Source organism: Strigops habroptila, chromosome 13, assembly GCF_004027225.2.
Source record: "Strigops habroptila isolate Jane chromosome 13, bStrHab1.2.pri, whole genome shotgun sequence".
Classification (NCBI taxonomy): Eukaryota; Metazoa; Chordata; class Aves; order Psittaciformes; family Psittacidae; genus Strigops; species Strigops habroptila.
This window is the reverse complement of record NC_044289.2, coordinates 15,469,373-15,487,187: the sequence shown is the minus strand read 5'-3', so window position 1 is coordinate 15,487,187 and position 17,815 is coordinate 15,469,373. Positions and strand designations below refer to the sequence as shown.

The window sequence follows — 17,815 nt, the reverse complement described above, 5'->3', positions numbered from 1 at the left end:
CCACAACTCCCATGACGCACTGCGCGGGGCGCGCCTGGCCAATCAGGCGAGGCGGCGCGTTGAGCGGTGTTGGGTGCAGCCTATCAGCTGCCGGCAGGCGGGTCCCCCAGCAGCGCCGGGCGGAGCGGGGCCCCGGGGCACGGCCGCACCGTTCGTGGTTGCCGGGGCAACCGGCCGCACGCCCCGGTACCCCGCCCGCACAGCAGCACCGGAGGGCCGCAGGGACACTGTGGGGACACAACAGCGATCACAAAGGGAAACCCAGGCTGCTGTGAGGAGACAGGCGGCCGCGGCACCGGGCTCTACCGCACCCGCGCGGTGCGGCACCGGCGGGCACCGGAGCCGCCGCGGGCTGCCGGGGCCGACAGGGGGCGACAACGCGCCGCTCTCGGCCCCGCAGCTCCGTGCCTGCGCACTGGCACCAGCCGCTCGGCGCATGCGCCCCACCGCCTCCTGCCCCCTCCCACCCCGGCGCACCCCCCCGGCGCGGCCCAGCGGCGCGGCGGGCGCTCGGCGGGCGATGCGGGATCAGCCCAGGGACTGCTGAGCGGGCCGAGGCCCGGCGGCGCTCCCGGCAGCGCACGGCGGCGCTGGCAGCCAGGCCCGCAGGGAAGGGGCGGGATCGGCCCGGAGCCTCCGCCGGCCGCGAGGTGAGGGGCGGAGCGAGGCGGGCCCTGAGCGACGCGCGGCTTGGCCAATGGGAGAGCTCTCTTCCAGGCCCCGCCCCGCGGGGCTCTCTCGGCCGGTGATTGGTTGGCGGTGGGGGGCAGGCCCCATGCTCGCCGCCCCGCCCCGGTACGGCGGCCGCGAGGGGCGGGAGGGCACCGGGAGGGGGGAGGCTGCCCCCTGCTGGCCGCCCGCTGCGGCCCTCCCGGCCCGGTCCCGGCGGCAGCACGACCCGGGCCGTAGCGGCCGATCCGAACCGCTCCCGTAAGAACGCGGCGGCCCCGCGCGGAGCGTGCCCCTGAGCCCGGCCCCGGCGGCGCGGACTCGCCGGTTTGCAGCCGAGCGAGGGGCTTCGGGCGGGGGGGGGGGGGGGGGAAGGTCTGTGCCCGGTGCAGGGGGGTGCGCGGGTGACACCGCGTCACACCGGGCCCCTCTCGGGGCTGCCGTAACCCGTGGCAACGCCGCCTGCCCGCTTCCGCCGGCCGCCGTTGGGCAACGCCGCCGGCGGGGGGCGGGGGGAGCCAGGCCCTTTAACGGGCGGGGCGGGGGCGGGGCTGCCTCCGCCTCCGCGGCGCTCCGGGACTGGCGGAGCGCGGCCGGGCCGGCCCGCAGCCACCGCAGCGCCAGCGCCGCCTCCCCCGGCCCGGCCCGGCCCGCAGCCGCCTGCCCGCACCCGGTGAGACGCTGCGGCCGGGGGCTCCAGGTTGGTTTCCCGGAAGGGGAAGGGGGGGGTGAGATCGCAGCCGGTTCTTGGTGGCGGCTTCGATCCGGTGGCCCTGAGTCACGGCATAACGCCGCGGGAGGAGCTCGGTTTAACGATAAGCTGCCCGCATTAGCAGCGCGGGTGCGTCTCGGAGCTGTAGCATTAACTGTTCCTTTGCCTCTCTCCTCTGCTGTGCGTGCAAAGGTCAGATGCTCCCATCGGTGGTGCAGGAGACGAGCGGGGTCGGGAGGTGCTGAGTGCTGATCTGTGCGTGCTCCGGACCATGGACTCATTGAGGGCGTCCCAGGTGTGAAAATGTCCAGCAGCAACCGGGCGTTAGTGATTGACTTTGTGTCCTACAAGCTCTCGCAGAAGGGCCACAGCTGGAGCCAGCTGGAGGAGGAGGATGAGAACAGGACTGACTTTGCAGCCGAGGAGGTGGAGATGGACGGCGTCCTCAACGGGAGCCCCTCCTGGCACCCTCCCGCCAGCCACGTAGTGAACGGAGCCGCCGTGCACCGGAGCAGCCTCCAGGTCCACGACATGGTTCAAGCAGCCGACGTGAGGCAGGCGCTGAGAGAGGCGGGGGATGAGTTTGAGCTGAGGTACCGGCGGGCGTTCAGCGACCTCACGTCCCAGCTCCACATCACCCCCGGCACCGCGTACCAGAGCTTTGAGCAGGTAGTGAACGAACTCTTCCGCGATGGAGTGAACTGGGGGCGCATCGTGGCTTTCTTCTCCTTCGGAGGAGCCTTGTGCGTGGAGAGCGTTGACAAGGAGATGCGGGTATTGGTGGGACGCATTGTATCTTGGATGACCACCTACTTGACCGACCACCTAGATCCCTGGATCCAGGAGAATGGCGGATGGGTAAGATCTCCTCTCGGCCTGTGTCCTCCCTCGCTCCGGGCTGGCAGTGCTGCTGGTCAGACCAGCAATGTTTGTGCTAGCTCATGTCCTAGACCTTGGAGGGACATCAAGGGGCCCGTGGCCTTTCCCTCTGCGCTCTTATCACTCCCCCCCAAGAGGGTCAGTCCGCTGCAGTGCCATAGTTTATGCTCAGATGTGTCCTTCTCCATCCCTGTTTTTTCTCCTTTTCCCTGTCTGTTACGTAAAGACCTGTTCCCCAAGAGCCTCTGGGAACCTAATGTCACCCAAGCTTGTTCTTCAAGCAGGAGCTCTGGGGCATGTTCCTGGTGTCATTTAACAGCAGGGAGTGGTGCTCTCCAGGCACCCTGTGATTTGCTGAGGTAACAGCGACTTCTTCATCCTGGAGACAAGACTTTGCCTTCTGCCGTGCTCATGCTGAAGGGACCCCCCAGCAGCTCCTGGGGGGCTGGTGGCTGCTGGGGCCTGAGGTGGGGACAACCACCCTGCGGAGCTGCTGAACCCGCAGCTGCTTCCCGCTTGGCAGGGAGCGATGCTCCCAGCTGCCCCAGCAGCAAACCCCTCGGCTCCCTCCCGGTGGTGAGGTATTAACATGAATAAGCATTTCTCCAGGAAGCATTCCTGGGATGCCGGGTCCGGCTGTGCCGTGCTGCTGGGAACGGGAGGTCTGTGACCTACAGATGTCTGCAGTTTTCTTTCTGCTTCTGCATCTCAGTGATTCCCTGCTGGTGTAACCTTTACTGGTGCCCGTTGGGAAGAGTTCATGCTGTCAGGCGTTAGCATCTGAAGGAGGGGAATTGCCTCGCTGGTGAGCTGAGGCCTTTCAGCCCTGCTCATCCATCAGCAGGCCCCTGCACCTCGAGGAGGGGCAGGAATCTTGGAGCTCTGCACCCTCCTGATAGAGCACAGGAGCCCCAAAGAGCTCTTAGGTGCTGGGGACCTTGGAGAAGAAGGGGGAAAGGGAGCACCCGGGAGAGCGAGCACCCAGGGAGAAGGGAGCTGTTCACCCACGGTGCAGGAATTCCAGGAATGTGGCCGCCCTGGGGCACTGCCTGGGTGGGGCTGCCCAGGCAGAGGAGTTTCGATTAATAATGGGATCTGCTGCTCATTTCATCAGGCTCTATCTGGCCCATTAGCTCTCTCATCCTTCACATCTCCCTGGCCAAATGCTGAGTTCCTTCCCCCTCCCTTCTGGTTTTGGCTTTTAAAGGCACAGATTAGTCTTGGAATTGAGTGATGAGATGGAGGTTTCCGAGTGTGGCTGTTGCTGGTGGTGACGGATTGGGCTGTATCCTGGAGACCCGGCGATAATGCAATCTGATTTTTTGTAAATGAACTCTCGGGGGGGATTTAGATTAAATCACTGGTGGAAAATCCCTGCTCCTGCGTGCAGGGAATGGAGCCCCTCCTCCCTCCTCCCCACCCCCAGCCAGACTCGTCCATTTTTTTTTTGTGTCTGTCTCTAAATTAATCGTTTGGAGCAAATATTTGCTCAACAGATTGTGGAAGGGTCAGGACTCCTCTTTATCTGACCCTCCCACCAGCTCTTGCTTTGAAGATCGCCATTCCCCATGTTTCCCACCCAAGGGAACAACCTTGCTCCCTTCTTCTAACCTTGAACGGGGCTTCTAACTGCACTGCTCAGCCTCTGCTGCTGCCAGGGCTGTGCTGCTGGCTCAAGGGGACCCAGGCAGGGTGGTAAAGGCTGCAGTGGGGAGAATCCACCCCACCACCATAAAAACCCAGCAGTGGGCAGCTTGTTTGATGTCCCAGTAGCTTTCCTCCGTGCTGAGGTTTCAGCCTGTCCCTTCCTGGGGCAGCTGTGCCACTCCACATGAAGGAACAGTGCAGCAGCAGTGGGTATAAGGGGTATATGTCTCATATAAGGGATAGAAGAGCTCCCGAGTGCCTCACACATGGGGATGCTTCACTCTCCCTCGCCTCCAGCTGCAGGCACAAAACCAGTGGCCTGCTGCCAGCTCTCCCTGCAAGGCAAGTGCCACCCTGCACCCGCTGTGATGGAGGGTCCCCTCCTGCCACCCTGTTTGCACAGGGAGCCTGTTCGGTGCATTGAGCTGTTAGAGCCTGTCCCATGCAAACAAAGCTCTCCCAAGAGGTGCAGGAGGCAGGTCCTGGGAGAGGATGCAAGTTGTGGCAGGCCCTTGGTTTGTGTTCTGCAGCGCTGCAGCATTGCTCTTCCTGGAAAGCCCCACTGAGAGAGGGAAGGAGCACGGCTGCATCCCAAGTGGTGCACAGCCTGGCTGCGTAGGAAGCTGTTTCATTCCCCACCAGAGGAACAAAGGCGAGCGTAGGATGGCAGCGGGGTGCAGGTTGCCTTTGGAGGGGCCTGTCGAGGCTGTTGTGTGCTGGGGCTGTAGCAGTTCTCTTGAAAACCCTCCTTTGAGGCGAGGGGGAAATGGTAAATCTCGCTGTGGTGTGAACGTGGGTGTGTTTTGTCACGTTTGCTGGCTCTTGGGTTGCCTCCTCTCTGCAATCTGGCACTGAGAAAACAAACAAACGAGAACAACCCGAGGGGGGCATTTAATAACAGCCAGAAGAGAGCTGCTGCCTCAACGAGCCATCAGCACCAAAGAGGAGGCTTTTCTAGGGCAGCTGCTTTGGCCAGGACCAGCTCCCACTGGCTGTGAAGTTCAAACATTGATCCCAGTGGGGATGGGAAGTCGTGAGGGGGAGAAATGTGGTGAGTGGGAGCGCAGGAGGAGGGAGCCCGGCAGGCAGAGAGGTACTGACCGTGCTTAATGTGTGTGAGAGAGGGAAGTGAGCAGTAGCTGCTGCCTGGCTGTGCCCCTCCAGTGGATGACAGCTTTTCCTTCGAGGCTAAATCAGAGTGGGTTTTAAAGAGGGTGTTCTGTGAGGCTTGGAGGTAGATATGCGGACATGGAGGCAAGAGGTTTCCTGTTTCCATGCGTGTGATGGGGACCAGTGTGGAGGGGCTGTGTCAGGCCAGGATGGAGAGCAAACAGCACCATTGTCACCAGTCTGTGGCATCTGAATCCTGGCAAAGCGGGCCAGGCTGAAGCTTCTGTGCACCCCGGGCTCGCAGCCAGCTCCGTGTGCTGGGATGTACATGTCGTGTCGCTCTGTGCTGGACTGGGAGCTCCTGGTTCTGCTTGAGGAAAACCCTTAGAAGATTGCAATATAACCATCTCATTTCGTATCTTTTGCATTTTCTTCTTGAATGATAGGAAATGACTCAGCCTGTGTCATATGACAGCGCAGCTGGGATTGCATCCTAGGCTCCTGCTCCAGCCTCCTCAATGGTTTCAGGTTGAGAGCCAGACTTTGGTTCTTGGCTCTCTTCTCTGCCCAGGTACCCCACACAAGCCTTCCCTGCAGCCACCGCCGTACCTGGGTGATTCCAGGTGCCACCGGATCCTCACACCGTCTCAGTCCCAGCTTTTTGGGCAGTGTGGGATAAGCACAGGTTTGAATTGTGCTGCTGTGGTGCCCCAAGACTCAGAGAAGAGCACCATGCTCGTGTTCATGGACGCGTGGAAGAGGCACCGCTGCGTATTGCACCCTGTGGTGAACGCAGCTCCCCTGGGCTGAGCGGTGTTGGCCAAAGCTCTGCCCTTTTGCGTGGTAGCACACTGGGGTTTGGGGCTGCCCTGGCACCCAGGTGAGATTGCACCCATTGGTTTCACTTGCAGAGCTGGCTGGAGGAGGTGACTGTGGACAGCCAAGGCCACGCTTCGCTGTCTTAGAGATGAACCCCAACCAGGGCTCTGTGAAGCTCAGCTGGGCTGTCACTTTCCACTTTGTCCCTATGATTACTTTACAGCCTGGATCCCTGCAGCTGGGACGATGCTCCATTGTCATCACCTGCTTGGGATGCAAGAGCCACTGTCCTCCTGCCAGCCGTGCCCCTGCGTGTCCCATTGCAGTACTGGGTGTCCCCCCCGGCCGCGGGAACTGGCAGGGCCTTGGCTCAGGCTGTCCCCTGGCACGGCCGGCCCAGGTAGCTCTGTCCTCGCTGGAGACCTGGCCTGAGCCTGCAGATCCCTGCCAGCTCCTCGCCCTGCCTGCGACCTGGGAGGCTTTTCTGCAGCGCTCTCCAGGAAATGCCATTGGAATGACTTCCACGGCAGCTTCCTGCCCGGCCCGCAGCAGCATTCCTGCTGCTGGAGAGAGACCCACGCAGAGGCGAGTTTCAGAGCTGTGCTCTTCGCCCTGCTCGCTCGGTTCTCCTTCTTTGGGGCCCTGCCTGTTTGTCCTCGCTGCCTCTGGGTGTGCAGTGCAGTTTGATTACGTTCCTTAGATCTGTGATTAGAGCAGGCGCCTGCAAGGCAAAGCTCCAGAGCTCCTGCCCATCCGAGGCTCAGAGCAGCCCACTTAACCCCGTGCTCTTCCAGCAGAAGGGATAGCGTTTCCTTCCCTCCCAGGGGAGCCACTGGAACCGGGATTTGTAAAGCACTCCGAGGTTCTTTAATCCAGAGGATGGAGTGTCATGTAAAAAAAGACCTGTGAAATAATTAACAGACTGTTTGGTGCTGCTCTGTGTTCACAGCTGCTCCCGGTAATGTCAGTCTTCCCCATCACCCTGCTCCCCTCCGAAGCAGGAGCTGTGTCCCCCTGCACGTCCCCACTCAGGAGCAGTCGGGTGTCCCACCACAGCACAAGCAGAGGGAGCAACGTGCTCTTTTCCCCTGTGGAAGCTGCAGCTTTCTGTAGGTTTTTGGGGCGCTGCACCTGATAGAGCTCCTGCGTGATCTGTGATGTGGTTTTACCCCAGGAGCAGCGAGACCCACCCCGGGTGCAGGCTGAAGGGTGCCACGGTGCTCCGAGGCCTGTGCTGGAGCTCCTCTCCTTTGTTGTGTGCCCGGCTGCTGGCGGCCAGAGTATTCCCAGGAGGAGCTGGGGGAAGGGGAGGGATGGATATCAGTTGTGGAAGTGTTGCAGACCTGCTGAACTGCGAGGTGAGGGATTAGCGATGGAGCAGGAAGGGGCTGGGGGAGCTGCTCCCTCGCCACCGGTGGCCCCGGTAGCAGAGGGGCTGTTGACCCACCGCTGGCTGATTCAGGGTGAAGGTATGCTCTGCCTTGGGGGGGCAGGAAGCAGCCACACTCGCCTCCTCCACCCTCCCAGAGGTTACCCTTAAACACTATTGTTCTGAGCAACTAACGATTAACACGGATAATGGAGGCATGAAAGGGAAGCGACTCCCTTGGTGCCAGGGCACTCCTTGGTTCACTGCCCTGGCCTTGGACAGGGAAACTGTTCCTTCTCCCTTCTCCTCACCTGAAGGATGTGCAGAGGGCTGTTTGGCACAAGATCTCTCCACAGTCCCGCTCCCAATCATCCTCGGGATGCCAAGGGATTAAATTAAGGGATGTGCTTTATGCTTCCCCATAGCGTACCCCGGAGGGACACGGGGCTTTGCCGGTCGCGGCAGGCTGTGGCTGGGGAGGAGGGTGACTCTTGGCCACAGCAGCAGCCGGGCCCGGCGGGGTGAGGGTGCAGAGCCGTTGGCAGATGGCTGCAGATGGGTTCACCGGGGAGCAGGTGTGGGTTTGGGAAGCTGCCTTCTAAGAGAGATGTCAGTTTTGAACCCGGGAGGCTGGAGGGGCCGAGCCACGGCTCCGCGCACTGGGGAGCTGTGACCTAGTTGTGCTCTGGAAACGCTTTAGTTCTTTATATTTGGGTATTTTGCTTATTTTATCCTCATCTTTAATTTAGTTACAAGAAAGAAGGATCCGAGGGCTGAGCGGCGCGGGGAAGGAGGGCCATGCCTGCGGGCAGGAACGCCCGCCGCAGCTCCTGCGGGCAGGAAGCATCTCTGCAGCCGCCCATGTCTTCCCTCGGACACGTGCTCACGTGTACCAGCCCAGTGCTCTCTCTCAGGATCTCTTTAATGGGAAACCCACTGCACTCATTGCTGCTGCCTGCCTCCGGGATAGCGAGGGAAGGAGCAGCGGGATGCAGAGCTTTAACCAGAGAGGCCACCGGGACTGTTTGAACACTGGGCTGTGGCTGGGCTGCCTTCCCTCTGCTACTGGGAGCAGGGTGAGCACGGCGTTTCAGGAGGCTTTGGGATGGTTATTCTCTCAACGAATACTTGCATTCACACAGTGAGCCCAAGGCAGGGTAATAGGCTGTATCTGCGAAGGGGAAGTTCAGGGTCTGTGCAATTCCCTTGAGGAGAGCTGCTTGAATTTATTGCATTATCCTCCTTCCTGCTCAAGCTTGCGTTTGAGCTGTGTCTGCAGACGTAGTTCTGATTTAAGTACATCCAATTAGTAGCTGGCTTCTGACATCAGCATCCTGCTGGGGGACATGAGCCCTGGAGACGAGGAGCCTCCCGTGGGAGCGGCGCCGGGCTCAGCCGTTCTGCTCCTGATCCGGGATGGACCCGGAGCTCCCCGGTCCTGAGCTCAGGGGCAAAGCGAGGCAAGAACAAAGAGCAGGCAGGTTCTCCTGTCCCGCTGCCATACAGGTGCTCAGGACTGAAACCAAACACTCCAAAACGTGACAACCTGGCAGCAGACAGGGCTTGGAGCTGCTCATGCCCAGAGGTGTGCGAGGGGCGATGGGCAGAGCCGTGCAGGGACCTTCTGGGGTAGGACTGTGCTTAAGGGGAGGGAGCTGCTGGAGCTGCTGCTTCCTGAAGGAGCATGGAAGGGTTTTCCTTCTGCTGGAGGGCAAAGGGCCCTTTAGGAAGCTCAGAGAAGAGGCCTGGGCTGGCACGGGGCTGGTTTGGGTTGAATGCAGCTGATGCCACGCTCAGGTGGAGCAGCACAGCTGTGTGCATCACTTCGTTGGCTCTCCACACAATACCGGTCCCATCTGCACATCAGTCTGGTTTGGGCCATTGCTGGGGCTGAGGAAGGCTGGGGGCAGCACGAGTGTTGTGCAGGGCTGTGGCAGTGAGTGACATTGCTCTGTGTGGGTGACTCGTGGTGAGCTGGCTCCGGGTTTGAGGGTGTTTGTGTGGCCCTGGGTAGTATCTGGGTGACACATGACTTACATATGGAGAAAATGAGCTGTTGCTACCTGCAAATCAGCCGTCATAGTGTTCCGAGTGCTTCCATCCTGTAATGACATTGCTCACCAGTGTATTAAACTTGCTGGAGAGCTAATATCTTTTATTAGAGCAACTGACCTCATTTAGAAGCTTCCAGTGCACCAGCCAGTGATTATTGCATGCGAGAACACGTATGGAGGAGCCCAGGGCAGAGCACAAAGTCTCCTTCTCGTGCTGCATCTCCCTCTCCAGCGTTTGCTGCATCAGCTGCCTCCTCTGCTTCCTGCCCTCCAGCCAGCAAGGAGTTTGCTAAAAGGGACTTCGTGGCTTGAATCATTTGAGATTTCATGTGGACTAACAGGAAGTGAAAACAGAATGAGGACATCTTCCTCCTCTTCCTGCACCTCCACCCTTTCCCCTTTTTCATTCAAGTGGCATGGAAGAATTACAGCAGCCTCGTGAGGTGCTGGGGCTGAAGTGGGAAGCGGGGAGGCTGCTCCGGGATGCATGAGGATGAGTGGCTCAAGGTGGGAGAGCCCAGTGGGTCCCGTCTCCCCTGGGGCCTGTCCCTGCACCCCATCTCGCTCCCTCATGCTCTGGTGATGGTGCTGTTCCCCACAGGGTGGGTTCGGGTGAGGCTCGTGGTGCCGTTGAGGAGCAGGAAGAGCTGTTTGCATCACGACTGAGCCCGCGGGTGGGAGGGAAGGTGGCTCCGCGGAGGCCACACACGAGCACAGCACGTCCCCTCGGCGCAGGTTTCCCCATGGTTACACAAGGGCACATTGCACAGGAGCTGTGACGTGTGGGAGCAGCGATGACAGGGTGAAAATTGAGCTCTGTTCCCGGGTGCAGGGACCCTGCCGAGGTGCCTGTGCCCGGTGCAGCGAGCAGATAACCATGAAATGAAAGCCACAGTCCTCCCCTGCCCCCCGAGCGCGCCCCTCGCACAAAGGCTCTGCTGCGGGGCTCAGACACCATCTGTGCGGTGGGGAGAAGCATCAGAGAGACCGTCTTTCCTGGGACTATTCCACTTAATGCCCTTTGGAAAACAATCCCGTTCCCAGCAGGTGCTAATCTCTTGAGTGGATCCGGCTCAGCCAATGCGTTCTCCGCTGCGCCTTTGTCCCGCAGCCGCGCCGCTGCCGAGCGTGCCCAATCCCGGCGCTCCCGCACCTTTGGGAGCGCTCAGCCCCGTTAATTCTGGGAGAAAACACTGATGAAAGATGGATGCAAGTGGATTAGTCACTGGCACCAGCTCCGGCTGGAACACACATGAATGTTTCAGCAGGTTTCTGGAAGGGAGAGCGCAATTCCCGGCTCTCCGTGTCGTGCTGCGCGCAGCGTCTCCCGGGGCAGGGACGGGGGTTAGAGCTGTCACCATCACCCCTTTCATGTGCTTGGGAAATGCTGAACTCGTGCTGAATGCTGCGGGGTTAGTGCAGGTTCCCTGGAGCTGGTGATGGAACCAGTTTGACAGGAGGCTGCCGCGGAGAGGATTAGGGCTGGAATGTGCGAGTGAGGGGTTGGTTCTGCTTGGAAAAGAGCTGGCTCTGGCCCTCGCCAGGCAGAAACCCCGCAGGTTTGTTGGGCTGAGGCCCCCAGGACAGGCTCCATCCCTGATGGCGAGGGGCTTGGCCAGCCAGGAGGAGAGCAAGGCAGGGATGTGCTTATTCTGTTAACCCTTCAGAGTTTGTGGCTGCATCCCTCAGCATCGCCGGTTCCTCTCAATGCAGAGCCCCGGAGCTTGGGCTGGGGCAGCATCCCAGCATCCGCAGCGCCCCAACGCTGTTCCCAGGGCAGGAGATGCAGGAGGTGCAGCAGGCGGGTGGCATTCCCTGCCATTGTCATGTCAGGAGATCAGCAGCTGCTTCCCTGGAGGTCACCATTTGCATAACAGTTAGAGCTGGGTCTCTGGAGCCTTTGCACCTGCACTGTGCTGTCCCCAGAGCCCCTTCATGTCCCCTTGTCCCCAAAGCCTCTTCCCCTCCGCGTTCTGAGCCTGCCCAGGGCTCTGATGGGGACCAAGGTGGGGATCTGGGGAAGCTCCGAGGCCTCTTGGGTGGCAGGTTTCCTTAGGCTTGCTCCCGGTACTGCAGGCAGTGCTGCGTGATGGTGCAGGCACACTCCTGTCCCCGCTGCCATCCCTTCAGGCCTGGGCTTCAGACAGGGCTGGGCGTGACGGGGACATGCGTGGATGCAGCGTCAGGGCGGAGGGAGGATCTCTAGGATGTCCCTTCCACTTCCACAGCACATAGGGACTCACTGAGCTGTGTTTACAGGATCCTAATGGCGGCCTTTGGGAATACTTTTGTTTTCTTTCTTTCCTGAAAGATCTCAGCTGCCTTTTCCCCCCTGTTGTAGCTCCAGGTTCACATATGTCGGTCCCATGCGGAGAGCTGGCAGCCCGAGGGGCTCGGGGAGCAGGTTGCTCGATGCGGGGCTTTGTGTGGCCTGTGCTGAGCTGCTGCCTTGCTTTTTCCACGCTCAGCACAAAACTGTTCCCAGCATCTCATTAACAAATGTCTGGTCATCCGGATGACTCCGCTCCTGGCTGGAGGGCGGCGTTAGACCCCTCAGCAGTAACGCAGCTGTAGTCACAGCAAAGGTGTAACAGCAACAGCCTTGTTTTCAAGTGAAACATTGCCTCATGGCGAGGGTGCCGGGTTCAGAGGCAGATGCTGTGGCTCACGCTGCTGCCTTGCATGCAATGAGGGAAAGCACTTAACTTCCCGCACCTCTGCTGATCCGGGTGGGAACAACGCTGACGTATCCCGCAGCAGGCTCTGCAGAACCAGCTGATCTTTGATAAAACACGTTGGGCTCCTTGGGTGGGAAAGGCTCTTGTGTGTGCTGGGCTGGTTCCTGTGGGTGTCTGTCTCCAGGACTGTGTTTCGGGGCGTGGGGAAGCTCTGTAGCTCCTGGGGTCAGTCTCCGTGCTGAAGCTGAGTGCCACTGTGGAGGGTTTTACAAGGGCCTGTAGGGACAGACCAAGGGGAATGGCTTTAACCTGCCAGAGGAGAGATTGAGATGAGCTCTGAGGCAGAAGCTCTTCCCTGTGAGGGTGCTGAGGCGCTGGCACAGGGTGCCCAGAGAAGCTGTGGCTGCCCCATCCCTGGCAGTGTTCAAGGCCAGGTTGGACACAGGGGCTTGGAGCAACCTGCTCTAGTGGAAGGTGTCCCTGCCCGTGGCAGGGGTTGGAGCTGGAGGAGCTTTAAGGTCTCTCCAACCCAAACCAGGCTGGGATTCTATGAATAGTCCCAGCAGAGCCTGAATCTCCCCTTTCGGCTCTACCCCTGCCTCACAAGAGACCAGCCGGGGCTTCATTGCAACATCTGCTTCCTTCATGGTTTGGTGTCACTGAATCCTCTTTCCCCAAGTGTTGGTGCTTACCTTGAAGGAGGAACCTGCTCTGCTCGCTCTGAATGGGATCCAGCAACTGTTCTCCCCCCACTCAGCTGGGGAAGCTGCTTGGGCAGTGCTGGTGAATGAAACCAGCTGAACCTCGGGGGGGGGGGCACCCGCAAGAGGCCGAAACTTTGGGTTTCCCTTCCCCTTTCCAGGTCGGGATGTGAGCACGGGCTCAGCCGGACCTCGTGCTCGTTAGAGCACGTTGGGTCAGCGCTCTCCGCAGTACCGCACTGTTGTCACCGGGCAGTGCTTCCATAGCTGCTGCGTCCCCCCCGGTGGCGGGTTGCATTTTGGGGCACTGCGGGTGTCTGGAGAGACCCTGGCGCTGCAGAACCTCCTGCCCAGCTCTGCGGGGTCGTGGGCACTGCTGGAGTGTGGTCTCCAGGTCCTCTGTCCCCTGCAAGCAGCACATGCATCCGCAGGGACCCCCGTCCCCGGTGGGTGCTGGTGCAGGCTCCAGCAAGCAAACGCTGTGTCCTTCCGCAGTGCTGGGGATGAGAAGCAAAGCCTGGGGAAGCCTTTTGCGTAGGCATCTCGCTGCTTCCTCATTGCCTGTCCCCGAGCATCCTCCTCTTGGACGGTGGGGAAAGGGATGTGACGGGTGTTCGGTGGTGGAACAGCCTGTCCTGTCCTCTCCTCTCCGGGGTGGAAGGGGCCCACGGGCGCCCGGAGCGGGCGGTTGGGACACTGCCGTGCTGTTGCTACCACAGTCCTTGTGATCGACTCAGGAATTCCAAATATTTCCTCTCAGATAAAGGTGACTGGGGGAGGCCAGAAATATCCGGACATGTCTGGGCAAGCCTGAGATCCCAGCACCGATCCAGCACCGATCCCAGCACCGGGAGGGCAGGATCGGTGCTGGGAGTCCTGAGCTTCAGGTGCAGAGCCCGGGGCCGTGTGGGAACTGAGCAAGCTGCCTTTCCCTAACCTTCAACCCGCTCCCAGGACGGGAAGGGAGGACGCTGCTGCCTCCTTTCCCACTGCCCCTGCTCTGGGCTCGCCATTCCCAAGGGTCACATCTGGGATCGCAGTTGTGCCGGGGCTCCTGAGGCCGGTTCCCTGAGGAAGGGCGCTGCTCCCTCCTCCCGGCTCCCTGCAGCCCCAGCATCTGCTGCTCCCTTCGTGGGGGAAGGAGAGGGATCTGCCTCCCGTCCCTGCCCGCGCGGGGCTCCGGCCCTGCTCTCCTCCGCCTGTAGCACCCGATAGCTCCCGCTTCACCGTCTGCATTTATCTCTCGCTCAGCAAACACTTCCTTTTCTGAGAAGTAAGGCCCCAAAACTCGCTTCTTGGAAGCGCCTTTCCCCGCGCTCGTGGCACATACCATGGAAGGCAGCAGCGGCTGCCAGCTCCTGCCCCGGCTCGGGGGCCCTCTCCCGGGGCCTGCCCAGGGGCCGGGTGTCCCTTCCTTCCACCTCTGCAGCCTGCCCGGGGGCAGGGGGGACATTCCCGTGGGTCAGCCTGTGCAGATGTGGGGCTCTCGGTGGGGCTCTCGGTGGGGCCGGCCTTGATGAATCCCTGGGAAAAGTGGCTTTTCCTGGGGAAAAAGGAGGGCGCAGCCTCCTCCACCTTCCTCCCTGGACAGCCCCTGGGTGCGAGCCGCTGTCCTGCCCGCTCCGGGATGCTGTGCAGCACCTCGGGGGTGCTGGCAGGATGGTGGGAAGGGAGCTCCTTCTGCCGCTCCATGTAGGTGATGGGAGCCACAGGGATGGTTGTCACACCTCTGAAGAGGACTCAGAGTGATTGTGTTTGTGGCAAGGTGAGGAGGTAACCACGCACTGTGACCACGCCAGGGCTGTTCTGGAGGAGCCAGAGCGCTGGCACCGTGTTTCCATGAGTGATGGAGAGGCACCTGCCTGAAGAGGTACTTGATCCCAGTTGTGATCCAGGCGCTGAATCCCTGCAGGTCCTGTGGCAGCGATTGCAGCTCATCATGGGCTGTGGGAGGCAGCTTGCAGGCAGAGCAGGCAGGGATGGCAGGGATGGCAGAGCAGGCAGGGATGGCAGAGCAGGCAGGGATGGCAGGGCAGGCAGGGATGGCAGAGCAGGCAGGGATGGCAGGGCAGGCAGGGATGGCAGAGCAGGCAGGGATGGCAGAGCAGGCAGGGATGGCAGGGCAGGCAGGGATGCCAGGGCAGGCAGGGATGCTGCCCCTGCCTTGCGGAGGCCCTGGTGAGCTGTGACACAAGCACAGCGTCAGCCGGGCTTATCTCTGCTTTCCCAGAGCGCCAGGTTACTGGAACTGCTCTCACTTATCAGTGAACAGGGACCTTGCTGGGAACACGGGCTCGAGGTGCGACAGTGCCGAGCTCCTGCTGACGCCAGCCTGAGCCCGGATCCCAGAGCTCCGCTCCAGCTCCTGCGGCCCCGCGGCTCCTGCTCGGCCCTGATAACCCTGGTTGCTGCTGGGAGTACAGGTCCCTGCGCATGGACCCCTCCTTCCTTGGGCACCCGAGCAGCCGCTGACGTGGTGCTCCATGGTCCCTGGGTGAGCAGAGGGGTGGCACCGTGCCATGGGGTGCTGCATGGGCGCAGGGGCGGACGTGCTCTCTGATGCTCTCCGCTGCCCTCCATCTCCCCCATGGCCATCTCCATGGCACGTGTCCCAGCGCTGTCACCCGCAGGGGCAGGGGCTGTGGCTCCGTTCTGTGCAGAGCCTCTGGTGAAACCTGCCCGGCTGGGCTGGAGGTGAGGGGCTGGAGCCGGCCGGCTCGGACGAGCCAGGCTGGAGTGACTGCATTCCTGGCCAGGCCTCCTGCTTGGCTGGCTTTCCCCAAAGGAGTTTGGCAACCCAGTGTCTGCCTTTGCCACAGGGATTCCTGGAATCCAGCTCATGGTGCAGAGTAACCTGCGATGGCCGGGACGTGGCGGTGCTGGTGGGGATGGGATGCCCCACTTTGGATGCAAAAGGGATGAATCATGTGGGCTCCTGCCCCATCCATGGGCACCAGCCCTGCTGCTGCTCCCCAGGCCTCCGCCATGGGATAAAGCCCAGTTTTCTCCCGCTGCAATGATTTCTATCACACTTGGATGCTAATATTAGAGAGCCCGCAGCACGTGATGCATCATCTCCTGCCCTGACCGCATGCTGCTCTCCTTGCAAATCCTTCCTGGCATCCCCTTCTCTCATGACTGATCCTGTGCTTCTGTGCATGACTCAGAGCAGGGAAGCACACGGCATCTGTCACCCGCCTGGTCCCCACCACCGCTTTCCTGCCAGCAGGAGCCTGGCAGCATTCCTGCCCCATGGCACGGAGGAGGAAAGCAGCAGAGATGGTCTCTGCTCCGCTCCCGCCCCTCTGCTCACCGCTTCTCTCTTCCCACAGGAGCGCTTTGTGGACCTCTATGGGAACGATGCTGCTGCCGAGGTGAGGAAGGGCCAAGAGACCTTCAACAAATGGCTCCTGACCGGGGCGACGGTGGCCGGGGTGCTCCTGCTGGGATCCCTGCTGAGCCGCAAGTGAGCCAGCCCCGCCGCGGCCCCCCCGGCACCGCCACAGCCACTACACTCCTCCCGAGCACCGGCAGCCCCACGGAGCCCCCCCTGTGCCGCAGCTCCTCCCGTCGTAGCCCGTCTCCTCATCCCTTACCTTGTGTTTTAAAGGCGCTGAGGCCAAGGCAGCACTTCAGCCACCAGCTCCCGCGCTGGGGGGACCCGGGCAGCCGGGGCAGCACTGGCCAGAAGGTGTCCCAGCCCCGCAGGGTCCTCCAGATCACTTGGAAGAGAATAAACAGACTTATTTTTGCATGTGTGAGTGCGTGCGTGTGTGTAGATGTGTCACTAATATAAGGTTCCCCAGCCAGAGCGAGGGTCGAGGCTCCCTGCTCCCGTCTCAGGCATGCTGAGGCCCTGGGAAGAGGCAGGCTGCCCAAAGGGATGGAGCTTCCCTGCAGCATCCCAGCCCCATCCCTGCTTTCTCCAGGCAGAGCTCATCCCTGTGGTGGTGGGGAGTGAGGAGGAAGAGGCAGAGGCTGGAGGCAACGAGCTCTGACCTCACATCAGCCCCTTTCTCCCCAGACATCAGCTGCTGGGAGCTGGTCTCAGGTGAGGATGGAGTGTCAGGCTGTGCCCCTTGAAGGGATCCTCTTCCTCCTCCTCCTCCCTCTGAATGTAGGTTGCTGTGGGGCCTGCTCCAGGCTGGCGAAGGAGGGAGGCAGGCGAGGGGCAGAGTGCTTGAACCAGCCCCTGCCCTGGCTTGAGGGACCCAGGGTGCAGAAGGGGAAGCAGAGCCCTGGGAGCAGCCCCACCACGGCCCATCCCGGGGGCAGTGAGGGTTGGCACCAGCCAAGAGCCTCGTTGGAGCCACCGGCCTGTCCCGTGGGTCCCTGCTCCCCATAGCACAGACAGACCCTGTCCCCGGCATGGCTGTGATGGGTGCGTGCAGCAGCTTCTGAGCTGAACTTAGCTTCAAGAACACCCCCCGGCCCCCGGAGCCCAGCTCGGGCAGCGCCGCTGCCCCACGCTCTGCTGTACAGACCCCGTAGGTTTTAATTCATTTGTGAATACTCTTTAATGCTATTTTTGTTATCTTGTCTGTCCGTATTTATGTGTGGGGCCGTGCTCCCTGCAGAGGCCAAGGGGGGTGGAGGCGGGGGGGGGTCCTGCCTGGCCCCCGAGCACAGACTCGTGCTCCCAGGGCAGGGTCCGCTTGCGCCGGGAGCAGCTCCCGCACGGAGCGCGCAGGGAGTAGCATCAGCCCGTTGAACGCTTCGGTTTGCAGGTGGAGGTGAGTCCACAAATAAACTCTTGTCATTGGAGCTGCTGCTGGTGCTGTGGTCTTTGTGAACCCGGGGGCTGGGGATGGAGGGGGAAAGGGGAGGGTTGGGGTGGCCCAAAGGGGGGTTGCTGTTGTCCCAAGGGCATGGTGCATAGTTCTATCCTGAGCAGACCCCTGCCCAGCTCTTCTTTTCACAAAGGCCCAAATGCTTGTCCTGTGGCCTCGTGAAGGGGGTGTGAGCGCTGATGTTGGCAGGGGGGGAGCATCCTGCCCATGTTCCCAGGGCTCTGTCATGGCTGGGAACAGGGGTAAGCTTTCGAGAAACCTGGAGAGGGGCTCTGGACAAGGGCCTGTAGGGACAGGACAAGGGGAATGGCTTTAACCTGCCAGAGGGGAGACTGAGATGAGCTCTGAGGCAGAAGCTCTTCCCTGTGAGGGCGCTGAGGCGCTGGC

General features: G+C 61.2%; 1 protein-coding gene across 4 annotated transcripts; it reads left to right on the top strand.

Moving 5' to 3' along the window:
- Nucleotides 1-119: 119 nt before the first annotated feature.
- On the top strand, nt 120-17,402 carry BCL2L1 (BCL2 like 1). 4 transcript variants are annotated; one of them, XM_030503132.1, is made up of 3 exons: nt 120-650; nt 1,574-2,239; nt 15,971-17,402. In XM_030503132.1, exons 2-3 carry the CDS (start codon nt 1,685-1,687, stop codon nt 16,106-16,108), a joined length of 693 nt encoding a protein of 230 aa, XP_030358992.1. In that variant the 5' UTR covers nt 120-650; nt 1,574-1,684; the 3' UTR covers nt 16,109-17,402. The 4 variants fall into 4 exon arrangements, with proteins under 4 accessions (XP_030358992.1, XP_030358991.1, XP_030358990.1 ...); XM_030503131.1 differs by lacking the exon at nt 120-650 and adding an exon at nt 787-930; XM_030503130.1 differs by lacking the exon at nt 120-650 and adding an exon at nt 1,211-1,342.
- Nucleotides 17,403-17,815: the final 413 nt, after the last annotated feature.